The sequence below is a fragment of the Bidens hawaiensis genome, unplaced genomic scaffold (genome assembly GCF_021521415.1).
Source record: "Bidens hawaiensis isolate Kalapana, Puna unplaced genomic scaffold, B.hawaiensis_p1.1 tig00020922_1, whole genome shotgun sequence".
Classification (NCBI taxonomy): Eukaryota; Viridiplantae; Streptophyta; class Magnoliopsida; order Asterales; family Asteraceae; genus Bidens; species Bidens hawaiensis.
Genome location: NW_027493232.1, coordinates 208,950 through 229,653, shown reverse-complemented (window position 1 = coordinate 229,653; position 20,704 = coordinate 208,950). Strand labels below are relative to the sequence as shown.

The 20,704-nt window shown below is 34.9% G+C and overlaps 1 protein-coding gene and 1 pseudogene across 1 annotated transcript; both read left to right on the top strand.

The window, feature by feature from the left end:
• Positions 1 to 2,120: 2,120 nt before the first annotated feature.
• On the top strand, positions 2,121 to 6,934 carry LOC143562266 (putative disease resistance RPP13-like protein 1). The gene is made up of 2 exons (XM_077050121.1): positions 2,121 to 6,063; positions 6,893 to 6,934. The coding sequence occupies exon 1, from the start codon at positions 2,121 to 2,123 to the stop codon at positions 6,048 to 6,050; it is 3,930 nt and encodes a 1,309-aa protein (XP_076906236.1). The 3' UTR covers positions 6,051 to 6,063; positions 6,893 to 6,934.
• A 2,792-nt stretch (positions 6,935 to 9,726) lies between these two features.
• On the top strand, positions 9,727 to 11,111 carry LOC143562276 (hydroxyproline O-galactosyltransferase HPGT3-like; annotated as a pseudogene).
• The last annotated feature ends 9,593 nt before the right edge of the window (positions 11,112 to 20,704 follow it).

The window sequence follows — 20,704 nt, the reverse complement described above, 5'->3', positions numbered from 1 at the left end:
CTCCACAAATTACACCATTTCTTCAATGTCCATGGAATTTGGGAAGCCGTCGAACCAAAAGAGGGCACCGAAGTTGATGAGAAGAAGAATAATACCGCAATTGCATTACTATACCAATCGATTCCGGAAAATATGGTATTGCAAATTGCTAATTTTACTTCGGCCAAAGAAATTTAGGACGCGTTAAAGGTTCGATATGTTGGAGTTGACAGAGTTAAAGAAGCACGTTTAGAAACACTCGAGTCAGATTTTGAGTCTCTAAAATGGGTGTTCACGAGTTGCTTGATGTTTTTGCCGGAAAAATTAGTGAGATTGCATCACAAGCGAGCAATCTTGGGCAAACTATGAATGACAAGAAACTGGTCCGAAAACTACTCAGTTCGGTGCCAGAGAAGTTCATTCAGATTGTTGCTGCGATCGAGCAGTTTGTTGATCTTGGTGCAATGCCATTCCAAGAAGCCGTTGGAAGATTGAAGGCTTTCGAGGAACGCACTAAGAAGAAAATCAAGGAGGAAGACATGCATGACAAGCTCTTGTTCTTCAAAGAAGACGAAAAGAAAAAAGCCAATGACCATAAATGTGAACGTTGTGGTCAAGAAAGTTCAAAGCATGAAAATAACGAACATGGTCAAGGCAAAAATGGGAGGTCATGGAAAAATAAAGGTGAGAAGCATGGTAATCAAAACAAAGATCACATAAGATGCTTCAATTGTAATGAACTTGGACATTTCAAACATGAATGTCCAAAAAGGGAGAAAAGAGTGGAAGCAAACCTGATTCGGGCGGAAGATGACGAATCAACGATTCTGTGATGGCAACCGGATCTTGAAGAAACGAAGACCTCACTTAAACGAAGTTTAGTTTAAGGGGGAGTATTAGTATATAAACTAAACTTATTAATATTTATATTAGGTATAGGGGTCTTATTGTAATTATTGTATTTAGTAGGGTTAATATGTAATTATATACTCTATAAATAGGGATGATGTCAGATAAATTTGTTAATGTAATCAATATAATTGAACGCAGTATTGTTATTCAAGAATTTGTGTATATCATCATCTTGTTCTTATTCTATTCAATTGAATTGTCAATTGGGATTTGTTCTATGATTGATTTCTAACATATACCACCTCCCAACAATCAAAAGTGACCTTTAAAAAAATTTATAGCTAATAAACATTCTTAGTTTCTAAGGTGACTGGTCCGGTTTTATTTTCAACCTATTGTAAACTGTAAAGCAATATGAATTTGCATTGGAATTTAAAAACCTAACGATAAGAAATGGAAATTTCATTGATTCAAAATTTCTCTAATAAAAATAAAAAAAAATGGAAATTTTATATTGGAAACAATTAATGACAAATACAACAATCATTCGCGGGGTACAAAATCTGGGTCGAACACTCGAACACAATGGGAAAATGAAAACTTGGCTTGGTCAAAAATGGGTTAGTCGTGAAGGGAAACGGATATAGTCTGCATTTTCTTTCAATTGTTGCATTCAGCCAACTTCAAATTTCTTTTTTCACAAATAAATTAACATAAGCCTACAATTATACATAAGCAAGCACAAAAGCTTCAAAGTAATAATTACGGGTAATAAGCGTCGTGGATTCGTTTATGAAATAGTTGATCACTTTTATAAATGATACACGATGAAAAAGGGGTACGCATGTGGGAGTAGATATTAATGATGAGTATGGCTAGCCCGTGATTTCGTTCTTATATGGCTATAGGGTGTATCATATATAAAAAGTAGAGATCAATGGCAAAATCTCTTTTTCTAGATGGCGTGGGGCCTTGCACTAAACACTTTCAATAAAATCTAGTAACTAGTACCATTGACAACTTCATATTATATATCTTTAATCTATAAAACGGTGAAAACAACATATACAAAAAGTTAAAAGTATTAACCTAACTCCTTATCATGTTGTTGTCAGCGATACCTACTTTTTAATTACTCCTTGAAATATGATATTAAAAATGTTGACCAGGACCATTATTGAAATCAATCATGTAAGCATACAGATATATGCTGAAATTCCTCCTATGTTGCATTCTGTCTTATCTACAACTCTATCATTCTAACAAAAATATCTTATCTACACATACCAATGGCTGAAATTGTGGCTTCAGCCCTCCTGGATGCTGTTTTTGAGAAGCTGACCTCCCTAACTTTGAATAAATTTGCTAGCTCACAGGGAACTCATTCCGAGCTGAATAAATTGGGGAGGAAATTGTCCCAGATCCGAGCTCTGCTTTATGATGCTTCTCGTAAGGAAATAAGTGATGAAGCTGTTAAACAATGGCTTAATAGTCTCCAGAATTTGGCTTACGATATCGATGATGTTCTCGACGAATTGGCAACTGAAGCTATACATCTTGAGCTAACCCAAGAATCAGGAGCAATCATTAGCAAAGTAAGGAAGCTTATCTCAACTTGTTTCACAAAGTTTTCACTAAGCCATAGATTGCATCACAAGTTAGATGATATTACCACAAAATTACAAGATCTAGAGAAGGAAAATCTTGCTCTAGGTTTGACTGTGAAAGATGAAAAACCCAAAAGTAGGAGTAGAAGTATTTGTAGAAAAACCGAGACGTCTTTGCCAGATGCATCTATTATTGTGGGTCGAGACGCTGACAAAGAGAAAATGCTAAAGAAGTTGTTTGAGAATGAACCATGTAATAAAAAAATTGGCGTCGTGCCCATAGTTGGGATGGGTGGGGTAGGCAAAACCACCCTAGCTAGACTTTTATATAACGAAACACGGGTGAAGGATCACTTCGAACTCAGGGCATGGGTTTGTGTTTCGGATGAGTTTGATATCATAAAGATAAGTGAAACCATCTATGAATCTGTGACAAGAGAAAACAAGGAGTTCAAAGATTTAAATCAGCTTCAAATGTCTCTCGTAGAGAAACTTAAGGAGAAGCGGTTTCTGCTAGTACTTGATGACGTATGGAGTGAAAACTATGATGATTGGGAAAACCTAGTTAGACCATTTTATTCTGGGGCTCGTGGAAGTAAAATTATCATGACAACTCGCAAGGAGAAATTGCTTAAAAATCTAGAATTTGACCACCTAGAGCATCTGAATAGTTTGTCGCATGATGATGCACTGTCTTTATTTTCTCAACATGCATTGTGTGTAGATAACTTTGCTTCACATCCAACCCTTAGACCACAAGGTGAAGGCATTGTCAAAAAGTGTGGCGGTTTGCCTTTGGCTTTAAAAGCACTTGGAAGGTTATTGAGGACGAAGACAGATGAAGAAGATTGGGATGATGTGTTGAATAGTGAGATATGGGATGCAGACAATGGTGATGACATTGTTCCGGCCCTTAGGCTAAGCTACCATGATCTTCCTGCATGTTTGAAGCAATTGTTTGCATATTGTTCCATGTTCCCTAAGGGCTTTGTGTTTGACAAGGAGGAGTTGGTTCTACTATGGATGGCGGAAGGGTTTTTGAGCCATTCGGCAACCAGAAAGTCAGCTGAACGCTTGGGCTATAAATATTTTGAAGAATTATTGTCAAGGTCGTTTTTCCAACCAATACCCAATGAGAAACCATTGTTTATGATGCATGACCTTTTGAATGACTTAGCCACATTTGTAGCTAAAGATTATTTTATGAGGTATGACAATCATATGGAGATGGGAAAGGAAGCTTTGGAAAAGTACCGCCATATGTCATTTATTCGTGAGAAATATGTAGCTTACCAGAAGTTTGAGGTATTCAAAAGAGCTAAAAATCTGAGAACCTTTATAGCAGTGTCTGTTGAGGCGAAAGAAAGTGTGTACTTATCTAGTAAGATTTTGGTTAACTTACTTCCTGAGTTACCATTGCTAAGGGTACTTTGTTTAAGCTATTTCTATATAACCGAAGTACCAGAGTTCATTGGTAGTTTGAAACACTTACGCTATCTTAATTTTTCTCATACTCAAATCAAAGAGTTGCCAGAAAATGTTGGTAATCTTTATAATTTACAAACATTGATTGTTTGTTGGTGTCTAAGATTAACTAAGTTGCCCAACACTTTCTTAAAGCTAAAAGGCTTAAGGCATTTTGACATGAGGAGTACTCCTCTTTTGAAAAGGATGCCCTTTGGGATTGGTGATTTGAAAAACCTACAAAGTCTCACAAACATCATAATTGGAGGAGATGGTTGCTTTTCATTAGCAGAGCTTAAAGAACTAAAGAATCTGCGTGGAAAAATGTCCATTAAGGGATTGGATAAAGTGCAAAACGCAATGCTTGCACGGGAGGCGAACTTATCGCAAAAGAGGCTTGCCGAGTTAAAGCTCGAATGGGATACTGTGTTTGATGGTTTTAGAAACACAACACTTGATTTTGAAGTTCTAAATGAGCTAAAGCCTCCTAGTGATAAGTTGAAAAGGCTTCAGATTGAGTGTTATGGGGGAATAAAGTTTCCAAATTGGTTTGGGGATCCCTTGTTTCTTCAATTGGTTCATGTGTCGCTAATTGGCTGTGGAAAGTGTTCATCTCTACCGCCACTAGGGCAGCTACCTTCACTCAAAGAGTTGTTTATTCAACAAATGGATAATGTGACATTTGTAGGTTTGGAGTTACTTGGGACTACTGGTGTTGCGTTCCCATCACTTGAAGTTCTATATATTGAAGATATGCAGAGGTGGGAGGCTTGGTCAACCAGTCATGAGGTTGTTGATGTAGTGTTTCCATGCCTTAGAGGGCTTGTTATAATCAATTGCCCTGCTTTAGGTGAAGTCTCACTTGAGGCGCTGCCTTCACTCTCGATGCTAGAAATCGTTGACTGTGATAATGGTCTGTTGAGAAGTTTGGTCCAGGCAGCTTCGCTAATCACCAAGTTACATATAGTATCAATTTCAGGTCTTACTGATGAGCTATGGAGAGGTGTAACAAAGCTTCTAAGGGCAGTTGAAGAAGTAAGAATTGACAGATGTCATGAAATAAGATATTTGCTCGAATCAAAACCAGAGGCAACTAAGGTTCTTGTGAATTTAAGGAAGTTTCAAGTATGGAATTGTGAAAGTTTTGTGAGTTTAAGTGAGAAAGAGGATAATTTTGGGAGCAACCTCCCAATATCTCTTAGAAATTTATCAATAGGTTGTTGTGAAAGTATGGAGCATTGCAGTTGTCCAAATAGCATTGAGGAATTAAGCATATATTCTTGTAGTTCAATTGCATGCATTTCCTTCCCAATAGCAGGAGGCGGGTTCAATCTCAAGTCACTCTTCATTAATAATTGTAACAAACTAATGGAAAAGATCAACATCACAAGCATGCCAATGCTCGAATTTGTAAACATAAGATGTTGGCCGAATTTGAAGTCAGTTCCTGATTTGAATAGTCTCGTTCACCTAGCCCAACTAAGGATTCACGGTTGTCCAAGTATTGAGTCATTTCATGACATCCAACTTCCTAATCTCACTCATATGGTAATAGAAAGTTGTGAAAGTATGGAGTCATTTCCCGCCCTCCATTTTCCAAAACTCACCCATTTGACGATAGAAGATTGTCAAAGCATGGAGTCATTTCCTGACATCCAACTACCGAATCTCACCTCATTAAAATATATGAAAATAAAAAATTGTCCAAATATGGATGCTTCTTTTCCTCGTGGGCGTTGGCCTCCCAAATTGTGTACACTTCATATAGGAATGTTGAAGAAGCCAATACTAGAGTGGGGGCCTCAGAATTTTCCATCTTCCCTTCACGATTTAGAGTTATTTGGTGAACATGCGCGTAATATTAGTGAACTGTCCGACCTTCTTCCTTCATCTCTTACTTCGCTCGGCATAAATGACTTTGAGAAATTGGAATCACTTTCAATGGGACTCCAACACCTCACATCCCTTCAACATCTCTCTTTCTGGAACTGTCCAAACATGATGCATCTACCAGAAATGTTGTTACCTTCACTTTTGAGTCTGAATATCAATTTGTGCCCGAATTTGGAAAAACGGACTAGGAGAACCTACTACTGGCCCCTGATCTCTCATATCCCCTGCGTCAACATAAACTACCAGCTCTTATGAAATTAATATAAAGGTACACCTCTATCTGTGTGTGCCTCTGATTTCTTTTTATCTTTGATATAGTAACGTGTATTAAAAATGATTGGCTTTTCTTTCATTCAAACAGAAAGAACCAAGCATTATCTCAGCATAAGTATGCATATACTTTGCGTCTGGATTTCTGGTTTTTAATGTGGACTACATGCTTATTAATTGCTACGATGTTGTTGGATTTGTTATACAATTTTATTATTTGTTTAACTTAAGAATGAAGAATAATATATAAAACAAGATATATAAGTATGTTGAAATCATGAATCACTTAATTACATAGGGATATGCTCTGTTTAAAAACAATTGCTGCATATGGTCTTACCGAGGCCTCCTAATATCTTGCAAAATGTGGAATTGGTATTATTATCTATATATGATCTGTTTGTTATATATATATACGTGTGTGTGTAATAGTTGCTGATAGAAATCTTAGTGATCTCTTTTTCACTAGTGAACTTAGCCATGTAATTAACATGATTTTCTAGTTTTGTTGATAAACGTAGCAGTCGAGATTCCGGTGGCTGTTTTATGTGTGATAGTTTCAAATCCTCAGTAATGGATGAGAGTTTGAAAGTGATATATTTTAATCTAAATTCTTGCATTACTCTATAGACCAAAATCATGTATAAGCTATTGGCTTTAACCTTGTGCATGGCAGGCTGTTCATTTTTTTTGTTACTGCCATCAAGATATTTACAGGCATGATGCTTGAAGTATCATTATTAGTTTTTAAAACGCTATGATACACTAGCATTAATCGGTTTAACTGATGTCATTTTTCTATTTTTTTGCTAAATTGTTGGCAACAGATGGATACAACATTTGCAACGGAATCCAGGAGCGGCCATCTATAATTTTTGAATTTCTGCTGATACATTACTATTTTAACTTTCTTTAGAGAGTCCTCTTGATATGTGTTTCACTTCTATGGTTTATTCAAATTTCATTTGGTGAATTGGTAAAGTTTGTGCTCATTAATTTTGACAGTATAAAGTTATTCAATAAATTTTTTTTTTTTTGAACGATCAACTTTTGTGGAGTTATTTTTGTAGGCAATGGTGACCCCCAGCCCCTACCAAGTTTTGTCCCCTTACAAACTGATGAATTATTAGCCGGATGGATGCAATGAACATGGAAATAGAAGATCGAAGGTCCATGATTCACAGTCGCATGGCCCGTAACATTGACGTTTCAAATTTGTATATTTCTAAAATGTTAAGATGCAAGAGTTGGCAGGTTTGTATTTGTATAGCAGTTGGAGAAGGACGCAACTTAAACTGAGCATAACTTTTGACCCGTCAAAACCTTTTATAACTTATTTAATTCACACTAAATTCATATTACAATATCTTACCAATGATTTCGTTTCAAGTTAAAAAACTTAAAGCTAAATAAAAGATGATGATAAAAGATTAAATAGTTTACCTCTTTATTTAATAGCCAAGAATGTTAAAGCTAAATGGACTTTAGGGGTAAATATTACTTTAGCTTTCTATGTGGTTTTTTCTTAATCTTTAAGGACACCTTTCTTAGAGAGGAGTGAGTATCAAGTAATGTAGAAATTGACATGTTAAAAGGAAAATTGTTAATATAGTGTTATTTTTATGGTAACAAATATATATATATATATATATATATATATATATATATATATATATAGAAAATGGTTCAAATAAGAATAAGGAGTATTCTAGGAATGATAAAAACCAATAGATTTTTGACATGTGACATTATAACCAATGGTGAAAGAATAATTCTAGAAAACTATGTCGGTTATAATAGTGAAAGAGTAATTCTAGAAAACTATGTCGGTTTTTGGAAATTTTAAATCTCAACCATTGATTAACATGATCCAATGGCTATGGTTTATGCCTAGTCTTCCTAGAAAACTACTTGTTTTTAGTATAGTATAACCCTCCCTTATATATATATATATGTATATATATATGTATGTATATATATATATATAGGGTAAGGATCCTAAGATAACCATTGGCAAATTGAGAACCATTTTGGACCACTAAAAAAAACCCTCTAAAAAATATTAAAAAAATTATAAAACAAACAAAACTGAAAATTTTAAAAAAGTAAAAAAACCAAAATTCTTATATTTCATTCCAGTTTCATTAAAAAATAAGAAAAAATTAAAAAAAAAACCTAAATTTTTTTTTCTTTTTAATTCGTATTATACATATACACATATGTATACTTTCATTTAATCTCTAGTTACGTAATATACATATATGTACATTATTATTTACTTTAAATTATACATATGTGTATAGGAAAAAACATGTGTGTATATATTATACATATATGTATAATAAAAAAAACCGATTTTTTTTCTTTTTAATTCATATTATACCTATACACATATGTATACTTTCATTTAATCTTTAGTTATGTAATGTACGCATATGTACATTATTATTTACCTTAAATTATACATATGTGTATAGGAAAAAAACATGTGTGTACATATATGTACATATTATACATATATGTATATGTATAATTTAGCTAAACCGAGAATTTTTTTTTATGTTTTTTTAGAAACCGGGATGATAAATAAAAACTTTGGTTTTTTTACTTTTTTATTTTTATGTTTTTTTTTGTTTTATAATTTTTTTTATTTTTAAGTTTTTTTTATCCAAAATAGTTCTCATACTAATCCTATATATTAATGTATAATACAGATAGACACCTTTTCACCTACGCAGTAAGATTAATTATTACCTGCCTGCCGATGGCCTTCAGACGCATACCTGGCCGGAGCATCCCAATCGCCCTTGTTCAATCCGTTCAATTGAATGGCTTTGAATTAATGATCGGTTTCAGTTTCATCATCAATAGCTATTCAATTGAGGTTCTCCATTCATCCTATATTACTAGGTTGCCGACTTCCAACAATTTGTTTTTGCTTAGTTTTTTTTTTTCATTCAATTTAGGTCTCATCTGTGTTCTGTTCTATTGAATTGCATCGGGACAGGTTAGTATCCATAAACCATTTATAATTATCATTTATGTTTTGTTCTTTCTTGTGATTGGAGCCCTAAAACAGGTCATTATCATGGTTATATGAGTTCGCATGGTTGTTAATTACTCCCTTGTAATCTATCTCTATGATTTTCTTTGCTGCTTCAGAACAAAAATCAAGTTTCTGGAAATTGAGACTCAGAAACTTAAACTTGTTTCTAGGAGTGCTAAATATGAGTAAAGGAGTGCGAAATTAATCTATTGGCTTGTTTAAGGTACCGCACGGTGCACATGAGCTCGAGCCAAGCTTTGGCTCGATTAAGTTTCCCCAGAGTATTTAATAATAATATTAACTGTATATAAATTAATTAATTAATAATAAACGAGCCGAGCCTGATCCGAGCTCAAGATTGAAAAAGCAACTCATGAGCCGAACTCGAGCTCTCATAAGTCAAAGCAAGCTGAGCCTCGTTTGCACCCTAGGGGTATTACCAGTTTCCTCTAAATGCTTGAAAGTTCAATTTTCAACGAAATTGAATTTCCCTTTTCCTTATGATATTAATAACTCATATTTTTCCTACCTTTATGGGTTGCTGATAAATTTTGTAACCACGGATTAACTGCATCAATTATGTGAAATGAGGATTTGTGCCTGGAGGAGTTTTTTTAGGGTAATTATGGGCTTAAGTTATCACATACTTTATTGAAAGTTTTCATGCTATTATGAGCCTAAATGACTTGATAATATTTTATGCTTACTAGATTATGGCAAGATGCTGAGAACCGAACGTTGCTGGCTAATTTGCTAATGTAGAATTCCGCAGAGGTTTGCTTTAAATCTATAATTGTCAAATCATCTTAGATGTAATACAAACAACAACCAAGTAGTTATGTATTTTTAACTTAAAAACCTCTTTTTTTTGTGTTTTATGGCGGAGACCAAAGGTTCTTACAGTTGAAGACAAACTCGTGGTCTTAGGATGCAAGTAATTTCTGTTTTTTTTTTACATTTTTAGAGTTACCTGCCGATATTCTAATTCTGTTTTTGTTTAATTGCTTGTTATTCAGAGATTTAGAGAGAAAAAATGTTGAAGCAGAAATGGAAATAACACTAGTAAAAAGTCAAGGCTTTCTTAAGGATAGGTTAAAACAACCTGGTATTTCTTCCAATAAGAAACTGCTTGCAGTAACTGGTGTTTATACTAGATTTGGTAGTCGGTTGAATAGAAATGTTTTCAGGGGATCTTGGATGCCAAAAGGTTAGTTGATGATTAAAAAATGTTTTAATCTTTACTTAATATTAATTTAGACTGAAGAGTATAATGATAAATGCTAATTTATTTCAGTTTTTTACAGGTGATTCTTTGAAAAAGCTTCAAAAAATAGGCATTGGTATACGCTTTATTTATTTTTATCCTTATATATACACTTATTTATACTTGCTAAAATCACATGTATGATTCTTAGGATGGTCATGAAGAAGCTGATGAAGAATTACCTAAGAAAGCAAAGTTCTTTTTTAGCACTACAGTTCAAAATTGGGATGCAGAGTTTTATGTGAAAGTGGATAACAATATTGCCCTTGAACTTGGTAAGAATATTATCATTTGTTTTTGTATTTAACATTAGATTTTGTTTTATTTATTAATCTTGTTCATCTTTTTAGAGGGGTTTATTGAACTTTTTGAAAGACGTCATGGTCAAGATTGTGTTTATATTGGATGCATGAAATCAAGTGAAGTAGTTTATGAAGAGTAAGTAGCCTTTTTACCAACCTTAAAAACTTTTCATTTCATTTATATGCGTGTGTGTGTCTTGCACACGTTTAAAGATTTGTATCCTAAGTTTTCATTGTGTCGATTGCCATGGGAAAGCCATGGTATGAACCAGATTGGTGGAAGTTCGATGATGAGAAATCGTAAGTATTTGACCTTTTGGGTTGACTTTTACCTGTATAAAAGTGAAGATGGGACCACAAACTATAAGATGTTGACTTTGTGCAAGTATTTTCAACATGCAACTGGATCATGCTTGTTACCTTTCTCCTTTTAGTATCAATAGGTCAGAAATTTGAAATGTAGTCTCCGTTGACGGTGGTTCAGTCGAAGGTTTTAAAAATACACCCGAGTCATTGGATCCATCGGTTCTTGATGAAGAAGAGGTTTACCACTTTACCGTCACCCCCCTTTAGACGATCTATCGTCTTGGAACCCTCATTCAATGTCATTGGAATTATCAGAGGTATGCAAAACTCACGGTTTTTTTTTAAATTATGTATTATAACATTATATATCATTTGTCAACAGTCCAATTTTGTTAGCTTATTGTTTGCTACTTAGTTTTCTATTGAATTCCCGTTTTGGGTGTTGCTTTTAGATATTAAAAAAAACTGAGAACCCTTAAAACGGAAGTCACTTTAGAACCAAAAGATAACCAAATGGAAAACCACAAAAGCCCTTAAACACGCCGACCGTGGTGGCGTGGTCCCAAAACTAGTCGTGGTCAAACCATGTATACCACCAGTTGTTGGCTCAACACCAAGGAGACATGAATCTTAATGCGCAACATAAATTGCAAAATATGGAAAATCCGATTCCTTCTAAGAGGCATGTGACTCCCTAGCAACGTGGAAGTTACAGTATTGCTTAAAATGTGACTCCCTAGCAACGTGGAAGTTACAGCATTGCTTAAAAAACTGATTGTTTATTATAGTATTCTTGTTAAACTAACTCTTTCTTCCATTTTTCCTTTTTTTTTTTTTTATAAAAAGCCGACTGATTCGCTCAAGATCCTTCATTAAGTTTCTATTTTTATTATCCTGTTATCTTATGTTTTTTCTTTAATCCAAAAATATGCAGGCAAACACATGATTAGTGGCTACATCTCATAATAGAAATGAGTTGGTGAAAATAAGACATGATTTTTCATCTCCGTTCTTCACTACCAAATTAATAAATAAAACTGAGAACCCTTATAACGGAAGTCGCAACTTTAGAGCCAAAAGATAACCAAATAGAAAACCACAAAAGCCCTTAAACAAGCCGACCGTGGTGGCGTGGTCCCAAAACCAGTAGTGGTCAAACCATGTATATCACCAGTTGTTGGCTCAACACCAAGGAGACGTATGAATCTGAACGCGCAACATAAATTGCAAAATATGGAAAATTCGATTCCTTCTAAGAGGCATGTGACTCCCTAGCAACGTGGAAGTTACTGTATTGCTTAAAAAACTGACTGTTTATTATAGTATTGTTGTTAAACTAACTCTTTCTTCCTTTTTTCCTTTTTTTTTTATAAAAAGCTGACTGATTCGCTCAAGATCCTTCATTAAGTTTCTATTTTTATTATCCTGTTATCCTATGTTTTTTGTTTAATCCAAAAATATGCAGGCAAACACATGATTAGTGGCTACATATCATAATAGAAATGAGTTAGTGAAAATAAGACATGATTTTTCATCTCCGTTCTTAACTACCAAATTAATAAATAAAGCTAAGAACCCTTATAACGGAAGTCGCAACTTTAAAGCCAAAAGATAACCAAATGGAAAACCACAAAAGCCCTTAAACATGCCGACCGTGGTGGCGTGGTCCCAAAACCAGTCATGGTCAAACCATGTATACCACCGGTTGTTGGCTCAACACCAAGGAGACATATGAATCTTAATGCTCAACATAAATTGCAAAATATGGAAAATCCGATTCCTTCTAAGTGGCATGTGACTCCCTAGCAACGTGGAAGTTACAGTATTGCTTAAAATGTGACTCCCTAGTAACGTGGAAGTTACAGTATTGCTTAAAAAACTGATTGTTTATTATAGTATTCTTGTTAAACTAACTCTTTCTTTCTTTTTTCCTTTTTTTTTATAAAAAGCTGACTGATTCGCTCAAGATCCTTCATTAAGTTTCTATTTTTATTATCCTGTTATCCTATGTTTTTTCTTTAATCCAAAAATATGCAGGCAAACACATGATTAGTGGCTACATCTCACAATAGAAATGAGTTGGTGAAAATAAGACATGATTTTTCATCTCCGTTCTTCACTACCAAATTAATAAATAAAACTGAGAACCCTTATAACGGAAGTCGCAACTTTAGAGCCAAAAGATAACCAAATGGAAAACCACAAAAGCCCTTAAACACGCCGACCGTGGTGGCGTGGTCCCAAAACCAGTCATGGTCAAACCATGTATACCACCAGTTGTTGGCTCAACACCAAGGAGACATATGAATCTTAATGCGCAACATAAATTGCAAAATATGGAAAATCCGATTCCTTCTAAGAGGCATGTGACTCCCTAGCAACGTGGAAGTTACAGTATTGCTTAAAAAACTGATTGTTTATTATAGTATTCTTGTTAAACTAACTCTTTCTTCATTTTTTTCCTTTTTTTTTATAAAAAGCTGACTGATTCGCTCAAGATCCTTCATTAAGTTTCTATTTTTATTATCCTGTTATCCTATGTTTTTTCTTTAATCCAAAAATATGCAGGCAAACACATGATTAGTGGCTACATCTCATAATAGAAATGAGTTGGTGAAAATAAGACATGATTTTTCATCTCCGTTCTTCACTACCAAATTAATAAATAAAACTGAGAACCCTTATAACGGAAGTCGCAACTTTAGAGCCAAAAGATAACCAAATGGAAAACCACAAAAGCCCTTAAACACGCCGACCGTGGTGGCGTGGTCCCAAAACCAGTCGTGGTCACACCATGTATACCACCAGTTGTTGGCTCAACACCAAGGAGACGTATGAATCTGAACGCGCAACATAAATTGCAAAATATGGAAAATTCGATTCCTTCTAAGAGGCATGTGACTCCCTAGCAACGTGGAAGTTACTGTATTGCTTAAAAAACTGACTGTTTACTATAGTATTGTTGTTAAACTAACTCTTTCTTCCTTTTTTCCTTTTTTTTGTTTTATAAAAAAGCCGACTGATTCGCTCAAGATCCTTCATTAAGTTTCTATTTTTATTATCCTGTTATCCTATGTTTTTTCTTTAATCCAAAAATATGCAGGCAAACATATGATTAGTGGCTACATCTCATAATAGAAATGAGTTAGTGAAAATAAGACATGATTTTTCATCTCTGTTCTTCACTACCAAATTAATAAATAAAACTGAGAACTCTTATAACGGAAGTCGCACCTTTAGAGCCAAAAGATAACCAAATGGAAAACCACAAAAGCCCTTAAACACGCCGACCGTGGTGGCGTGGTCCCAAAACCAGTCCTGGTCAAACCATGTATACCACCAGTTGTTGGCTCAACACGTTGAGACGTATGAATCTGAATGTGCAACATAAATTGCAAAATATGGAAAATCCGATTCCTTCTAAGAGGTATGTGACTCCCTAGCAACGTGGAAGTTACTGTATTGCTTAAAAAACTGACTGTTTATTATAGTATTCTTGTTAAACTAACTCTTTCTTCCTTTTTTCCTTTTTTTTTATAAAAAGCTGACTGATTCGCTCAAGATCCTTCATTAAGTTTCTATTTTTATTATCCTGTTATCCTATGTTTTTTCTTTAATCCAAAAATATGCAGGCAAACACATGATTAGTGTTGATACATGTTTTGTACATCTCGATCTTTATCAGGACTTTAGTGTAATAGGTTAAAAATATAGGGGTTATAATGTAAATATGGTAAAACATGCAATTCGCTCTAATGTAAGTTACATTCGTTACCCTTTAACGAATGTAACACATTCGTATTAAATGTAAGCTCATTCGTTAACCTAGATTAACGAATGAGATAACAAATGAGGGCTTTTCGTTATCATTAAAGTATTAACGAATAAGTTTGTTTATTCGTTAAAGTAATTGTAACGAATAGAGTCACCGTCTATATATACCCTGTAATCTATTTTAAAGTAACAGTTCTGGTTATCCTTGATTCTCTCTCGTTATTCTGTCCATTTGTCCTCTCAACACACATACTACACACACTAAAGTAATCCTAGCCTAATCGTATTCATACTTAACAAGATCATCATTGTAATCACAAGATCTAGATCCGATTATGCTCTCTTAAGTGGTATCAGAGACTTGGATCTGATCTTCGATGATTCTCATGGTATTAGTTGTATAATTGATCATGTATTGGATTCATATCATGACGAATTGATTCAAATTGAAGTTTAATGGATTCATAGTGAAACAGAGAATCATATTTCATGGAATATTGAACTGTTCTAAGTGTAGTGATTCGTTATTAAGGTATTAAGGAATGAGAATTGGAGGTTTGAGCTTAATCTGAGTTTGAATTGAGGTTTGATAAGTCGATTGATGTTTGAATTGTGTTCGGATTGGTATGAATCTGGATTGAGTAATTGACAAGTTTGATGAGTTGTGAGTTCGGACAAGATTAGTGAGGTTCGGATTTGGTTTATGAACAGATTGATAAAAGTTTAGGGTGAATACGTAAGATTTGGACGGATTTTGAAGTTTGGATTGAGTTTCAGACCTGATGAAGATTTGCATACTCATTCGTTACGATGAAGACTGATTCGTTAAGACATAACGGCTCATTTGTTAAGTCTAACTGCCCATTAGTTAAACCTAACGGTTCATTCGTTAGCCATTCGCTAGTCAAATCACTCGCTAAATCTGATTCCTTATTCGTTTCAACCTAATTCGTTATTCACATTCGTCATTCCTAATTCGTCTATTCTCATTCGCTATCCACTTTCGTTTCATTTCTTAACGAATATTGATCCATTCGTTAATCAGTTCATTCGTGAAAATCATTAACGAATATCATTCATTCGTTAATCTTTGCAATACACATTCGTTACTGTTTCCTTCATTCGTGTGAACAGTAGTCCATAAGTTTTAAACATTGACAATTTTGGTCCTTGAAATTTAAAAATTGTCTAATCATGGCGTCACAAAACGTTTCTTACTATGCATTAGCATCTCAGAATGCTTTGATGCAACAAATGCTAACAATGGACAATGAAATTGGCACTCACAACAAATGTCCCAAATTGTTAAAACTTTCAGATTTTGCTCGTTGGGAACCGAGGTTTCGTGCTCACTTGGGATTCGTTCATCCAAGTAGCATACGATTTCTCGATGATGTGTATGCGGCACCTCTGGTAGGCAATGATAATATGGGTTGGACTCCTAAGGAATTTAAGGATTATGAAACTCAAGAGTTGAAAGATTTTGAGAGTGAAACTAAAGCTTATTCAACTCTCACTATGGCATTACCTGAACAAATTTTTCATCAATACAGTACCATTAAGATATGTGCTTCATTGTTCACAACTTTGAAAACAAGAAGTTTGGGGAACACTCTCGAGAGTAAAAAGACTCTTGTAAAATTTCAATGTAGAAATTTTATCTTGATGAAAAATGAGACGGTTGAAGAAATGATTAACCGATTTAGTCATTTGATTGTTTAGATGTCAAGTGTCAATCTTGAGCCAACTGAAACAGATAAGATTGATACACTAAACAATGCCTTGCCTCCTTCATATTCGACTTTCCTGTTTGTATTGAAAGAAAATGGTTTCTTTCGAAACACCGAGCTTACAGCTGTACAATTCATCAATAATATTGAGGAAAGAGAGTTTGATATCAAATGTCAAAACTCATTGAAGGAAAATCAAAACCAGCATTCCTCAAATCAAAATCCTTCACTCTATGGGGGTGCTATGCCAGCAAATCATTCTTTAAGTTCTGTACCAATTAATGCTTTCTTTGCACAAGCTCAAGAAGAAACTCCTAGGTAAACTGTCTTCCTAATGTATGCTTTATGGCCAATGGAGCCAATGCAAGCACAAATGCTCCAGCTTCAAGTCTGCCTAAAGTAAATTTGCAAGAAGCTGAACAACAGTTTGCATTCTTGTGTGCTTTCATGACTTCATATGAACAGCTTGTTGGAAGCAAGATAGCCACAAGTGAACTAACAGATAAAGACTATGATCAAATCGACCCGGATGATCTTGAGTTAATGGATCTCAAGTGGAACATGGCTATGATTGTTAGAAAAGTCAAGAGATTCATGCAGCGAACTGGGAAAGATCTTCCTACTTTGAATAAAAGGGTGGGATTTGATAAACTGAATGTGAAATGTTACAATTGCGGAGACTTTGGCCATTTTGCCAAAGAATATGATAAGCCAAGAAAAGAATATCCTGGGCCACGCAATTCAGATAGATCTTCAGGAAAGAATTCATCTGGTGGGGATAAAAGTAAGACGACTTCAGCGGGTGGTTAACAAGATAAGTCTCCAGTAACTCAAGCTCTGGTGGTTAATGAAGCTGTTGATTCGTTTCAACGTTTGTTGGGGAATCAAGCTAATATGGCGATTGTTGAACCAGTGGAGAAATTCGAAGATGCTAGCAATGAGAACATATCTGAGGAAAGTTATTCATCTGACTCTGAGACTGATACTGATCGAAGTTCATCATCTCAAACCGAATCAATTCCTGATCAAGTTGAATCTTATGCATGTATGCCTAAGATTGATGAGGTATGTCCTAAACCTCAAATTAATGAATCTGAATCCTCAACTGAAATGATTGAGTGTGCTGAATGTGCTGTACTCAAAGCCAAACTTGAAACAGCTTTAAATTAGAACAATACTCTCACTAAAGATCTCACTTTATGATCGATGAATGCTACAAACAGAAATCAAAATTACTAGAACAGTCAACTCTTAAAATTCAAAAACCGTCTGAAAGCAATCATGATCTTAAAGCTAAGATTCAGTGTAAGATTATTGTTGTTGATCAACATTTTAAGGAGATTCTTCAACTCCGAACCTGTATTTCTAATCTAGAAAATGAAGTAATAGAACTTAAAAATAAGCTTGGAAAATTTAGAAATTCATCATTTCTTTTGAATGAAATCATTGAAGTTAACCATTTACATAAGAAAAATGGAAAAACAGGTTTGGGATATGTCGAGATTCCTCCTCCTTTTAAGGGAGATTAATGTAGCATTCCCGATGTGGAAAAATGCTCAAATATGCCTACTGTTAAATATGAGGATGTTGATTCAACCAAAAATACTCAAGAACCAATTCATATCAAAAGTAACACCGTTTTTACTAAAAATGAATTGGATGGTTCAATCGAGGAGTTAACTGAACCAGGTTTGAATATTTTGAGCAAGCGGTTTATGGCTCAAAGTCGTCGGGAGGTTCAGTGAAAAGGTCCAATGTAATTTCTAACTCGAAGAAATCAGATAAGCCGACTGTCACTGATGAGGATTTGATGAAATTTGTCAATCCTCAGTCTGTTTCTTCGACTGGGAAAGTTTTTAAATTGAAGGGTTTGTCCAAAATGTTTTTAGACAAAGAAGTTTCATTGAACCTTCTTAAACCTGAAATGATTGAAAGTGTATATCAGGATGACACTTCGAAAGTTACCGAACTTGAACAACAATTTAACAAATCAAATTCTAAACATGTTCAAGAAAAGACAAAGAGCACCACATTTAAACCCATAAAATTTGTTAAATCATCTGGGTTGGAGAATTCATCTAACTCTACCAACCTAGAATTTTTCCAAAGTAAAAAGGGGATTTACATCTGCTGGTACTAAGAAAGTGTCGTTTGAAGAATCAAAATCTCAACCTGTAATTGACAGCCAAACTAGTGGTTCACTACATAAGTCTTTAAACTCACGTTTATGTTTTAAGTGTGGAGAACCGGGACATGTTGCTAAAAATGTAGAGCAAAGTTTGATGAGATCAAAGTATCATCGAATTGTAAGACTGAACTGAATGTAAAACCAAAAGAAAAACAAATTGATGAAAGTGTTATAATGTATTCGAATATTAATCCGAAGAAAATTGTTCGGGTTGATTCGGATAATGTAACAAACAAATGTATTGACCGTGCGCGGGAATTATACGTGACGGGTACTTAAAGAAAAAAAACAAGAAATCAGTCACCTATTCTCAAGTACCGAATCTGAGTGTTAAATTATCCTTTTCTCCGAAAGTATCCAAGGGAGAGGCCAAGAATGAGGCTTGGGCTGTCTTTTTGAACTAATCATTTACTTGTTTGTGCAGAGTTCATCCAGGTCCGGGTCTACACACAAATGGATTTTGGATAGTGGATGTTCTAGGCATATTACTGGCAACCTCAATCTTCTGAAGAATGTTAAAGATATTCAAGGGGGTTATGTTGCGTTTGCTGGTAACAACGGGGGAATGATTACGAAGGAGGGAGAAGTGTCAAACGGGATAAAGACGTTTGAAAGAGTAAATTATTGTGAGAAGGTGGATCATAATCTGCTAAGTGTTTCGCAGATATATGATAAAAAGTTTACCACCATTTTCACAGACAAGAAATGTATTATCCTTCAACCAGGAAATACAATTCCTGAAGATATGGTTGTTATGAAATCACCTCGATCAAATGATATTTATGTACTGGACATGAGTAATGATGTATCTGTTTCGCCCTCAGCTACTTGTTTCGTGTCTAAAGCTACTGAAAAGGACTCTATCCTTTGGCATCGACGTATGGGACACATTCACATACGAAAGATGAACTTTCTTATTTCAAACGATTTGGTGGATGGTGTGTCCCTTAAGAATTTCAAGTTCAATGATCATTGCGTCGCGTGCAAGAAGGGGAAACAAAAGAAGAAATCACATCCTAGCAAGTCACTCAACACGATTGTTACACAACTGGAACGACTTCATATGGATCTCTTCGGTCCAGTGAATCGTGCCAGTATTGATGGAGATTTTTACTGCTTGGTAGTGACTGATGATTTCTCACGCTACTCATGGGTGTTATTTATGGGATTGAAAGATCAGACACCTATCTTAATTCAGAATCTGATTACGAATCAAATCACTTTACAAACTGAAAGTGAGACGAATTCGTAGTGACAACGGTACTGAATTTAGGAATAATGTATTGGATTTCTTCTGCATACAGAAAGGAAAACATCAGGAATTCAGTGCACCTTATGCTCCTCAACAGAATGGTGTATCTGAAAGATAGAATCGTACACTGATTGAAGCTGCAAGAACGATGCTCGCTGATTCAAAGCTACCCGTTCAGTTCTAGAACGAAGCTGTGAACATATCATGTTATACTCTGAATCGTGTACTAACAGTAAAGAAGCTTAAGAAGACGAGTTACAAGCTTCTGAACAATCGTAAACCGAACTTAAAGTATTTGGAACCGTTCGGGTGTCCATGTACTGTTTTGAAGAGAGAGGCTGGCAAGTTTGATGAAAAAGCCTTTGAAGGGTATTTCTTGGGATACAATTCTCCTAAGAAACGGATCTTCAATATCTCTTCGGGTTGTGTAGAAGAATGGTATCACGTTGACTGCCAAAGTTATACCACTCCGCCAACTGGTACGGGTTCCGACTGGATGTTTGATTACGACGGCTTATTTAATTCATTTACGTCAGTGGTTGAAGAAGTATCTGAAGATCTCATTAAATCTTATTTGGAAGAACAATGTCTTCCGAATTCAAGGTTTTCTTCGGTTAATGTAAATGACTCTCTTAACGTATTAGAGACATCGAATGATGTTTCTGAATCTTCCGATGAAGCTGATTTTTTGATTCATCATCAGGACCATTAGAGGAAGCTATAGACACAAATGAGCCTATTCTAATTGATGATGATTCTCCAACTGTCTCTTTAGAC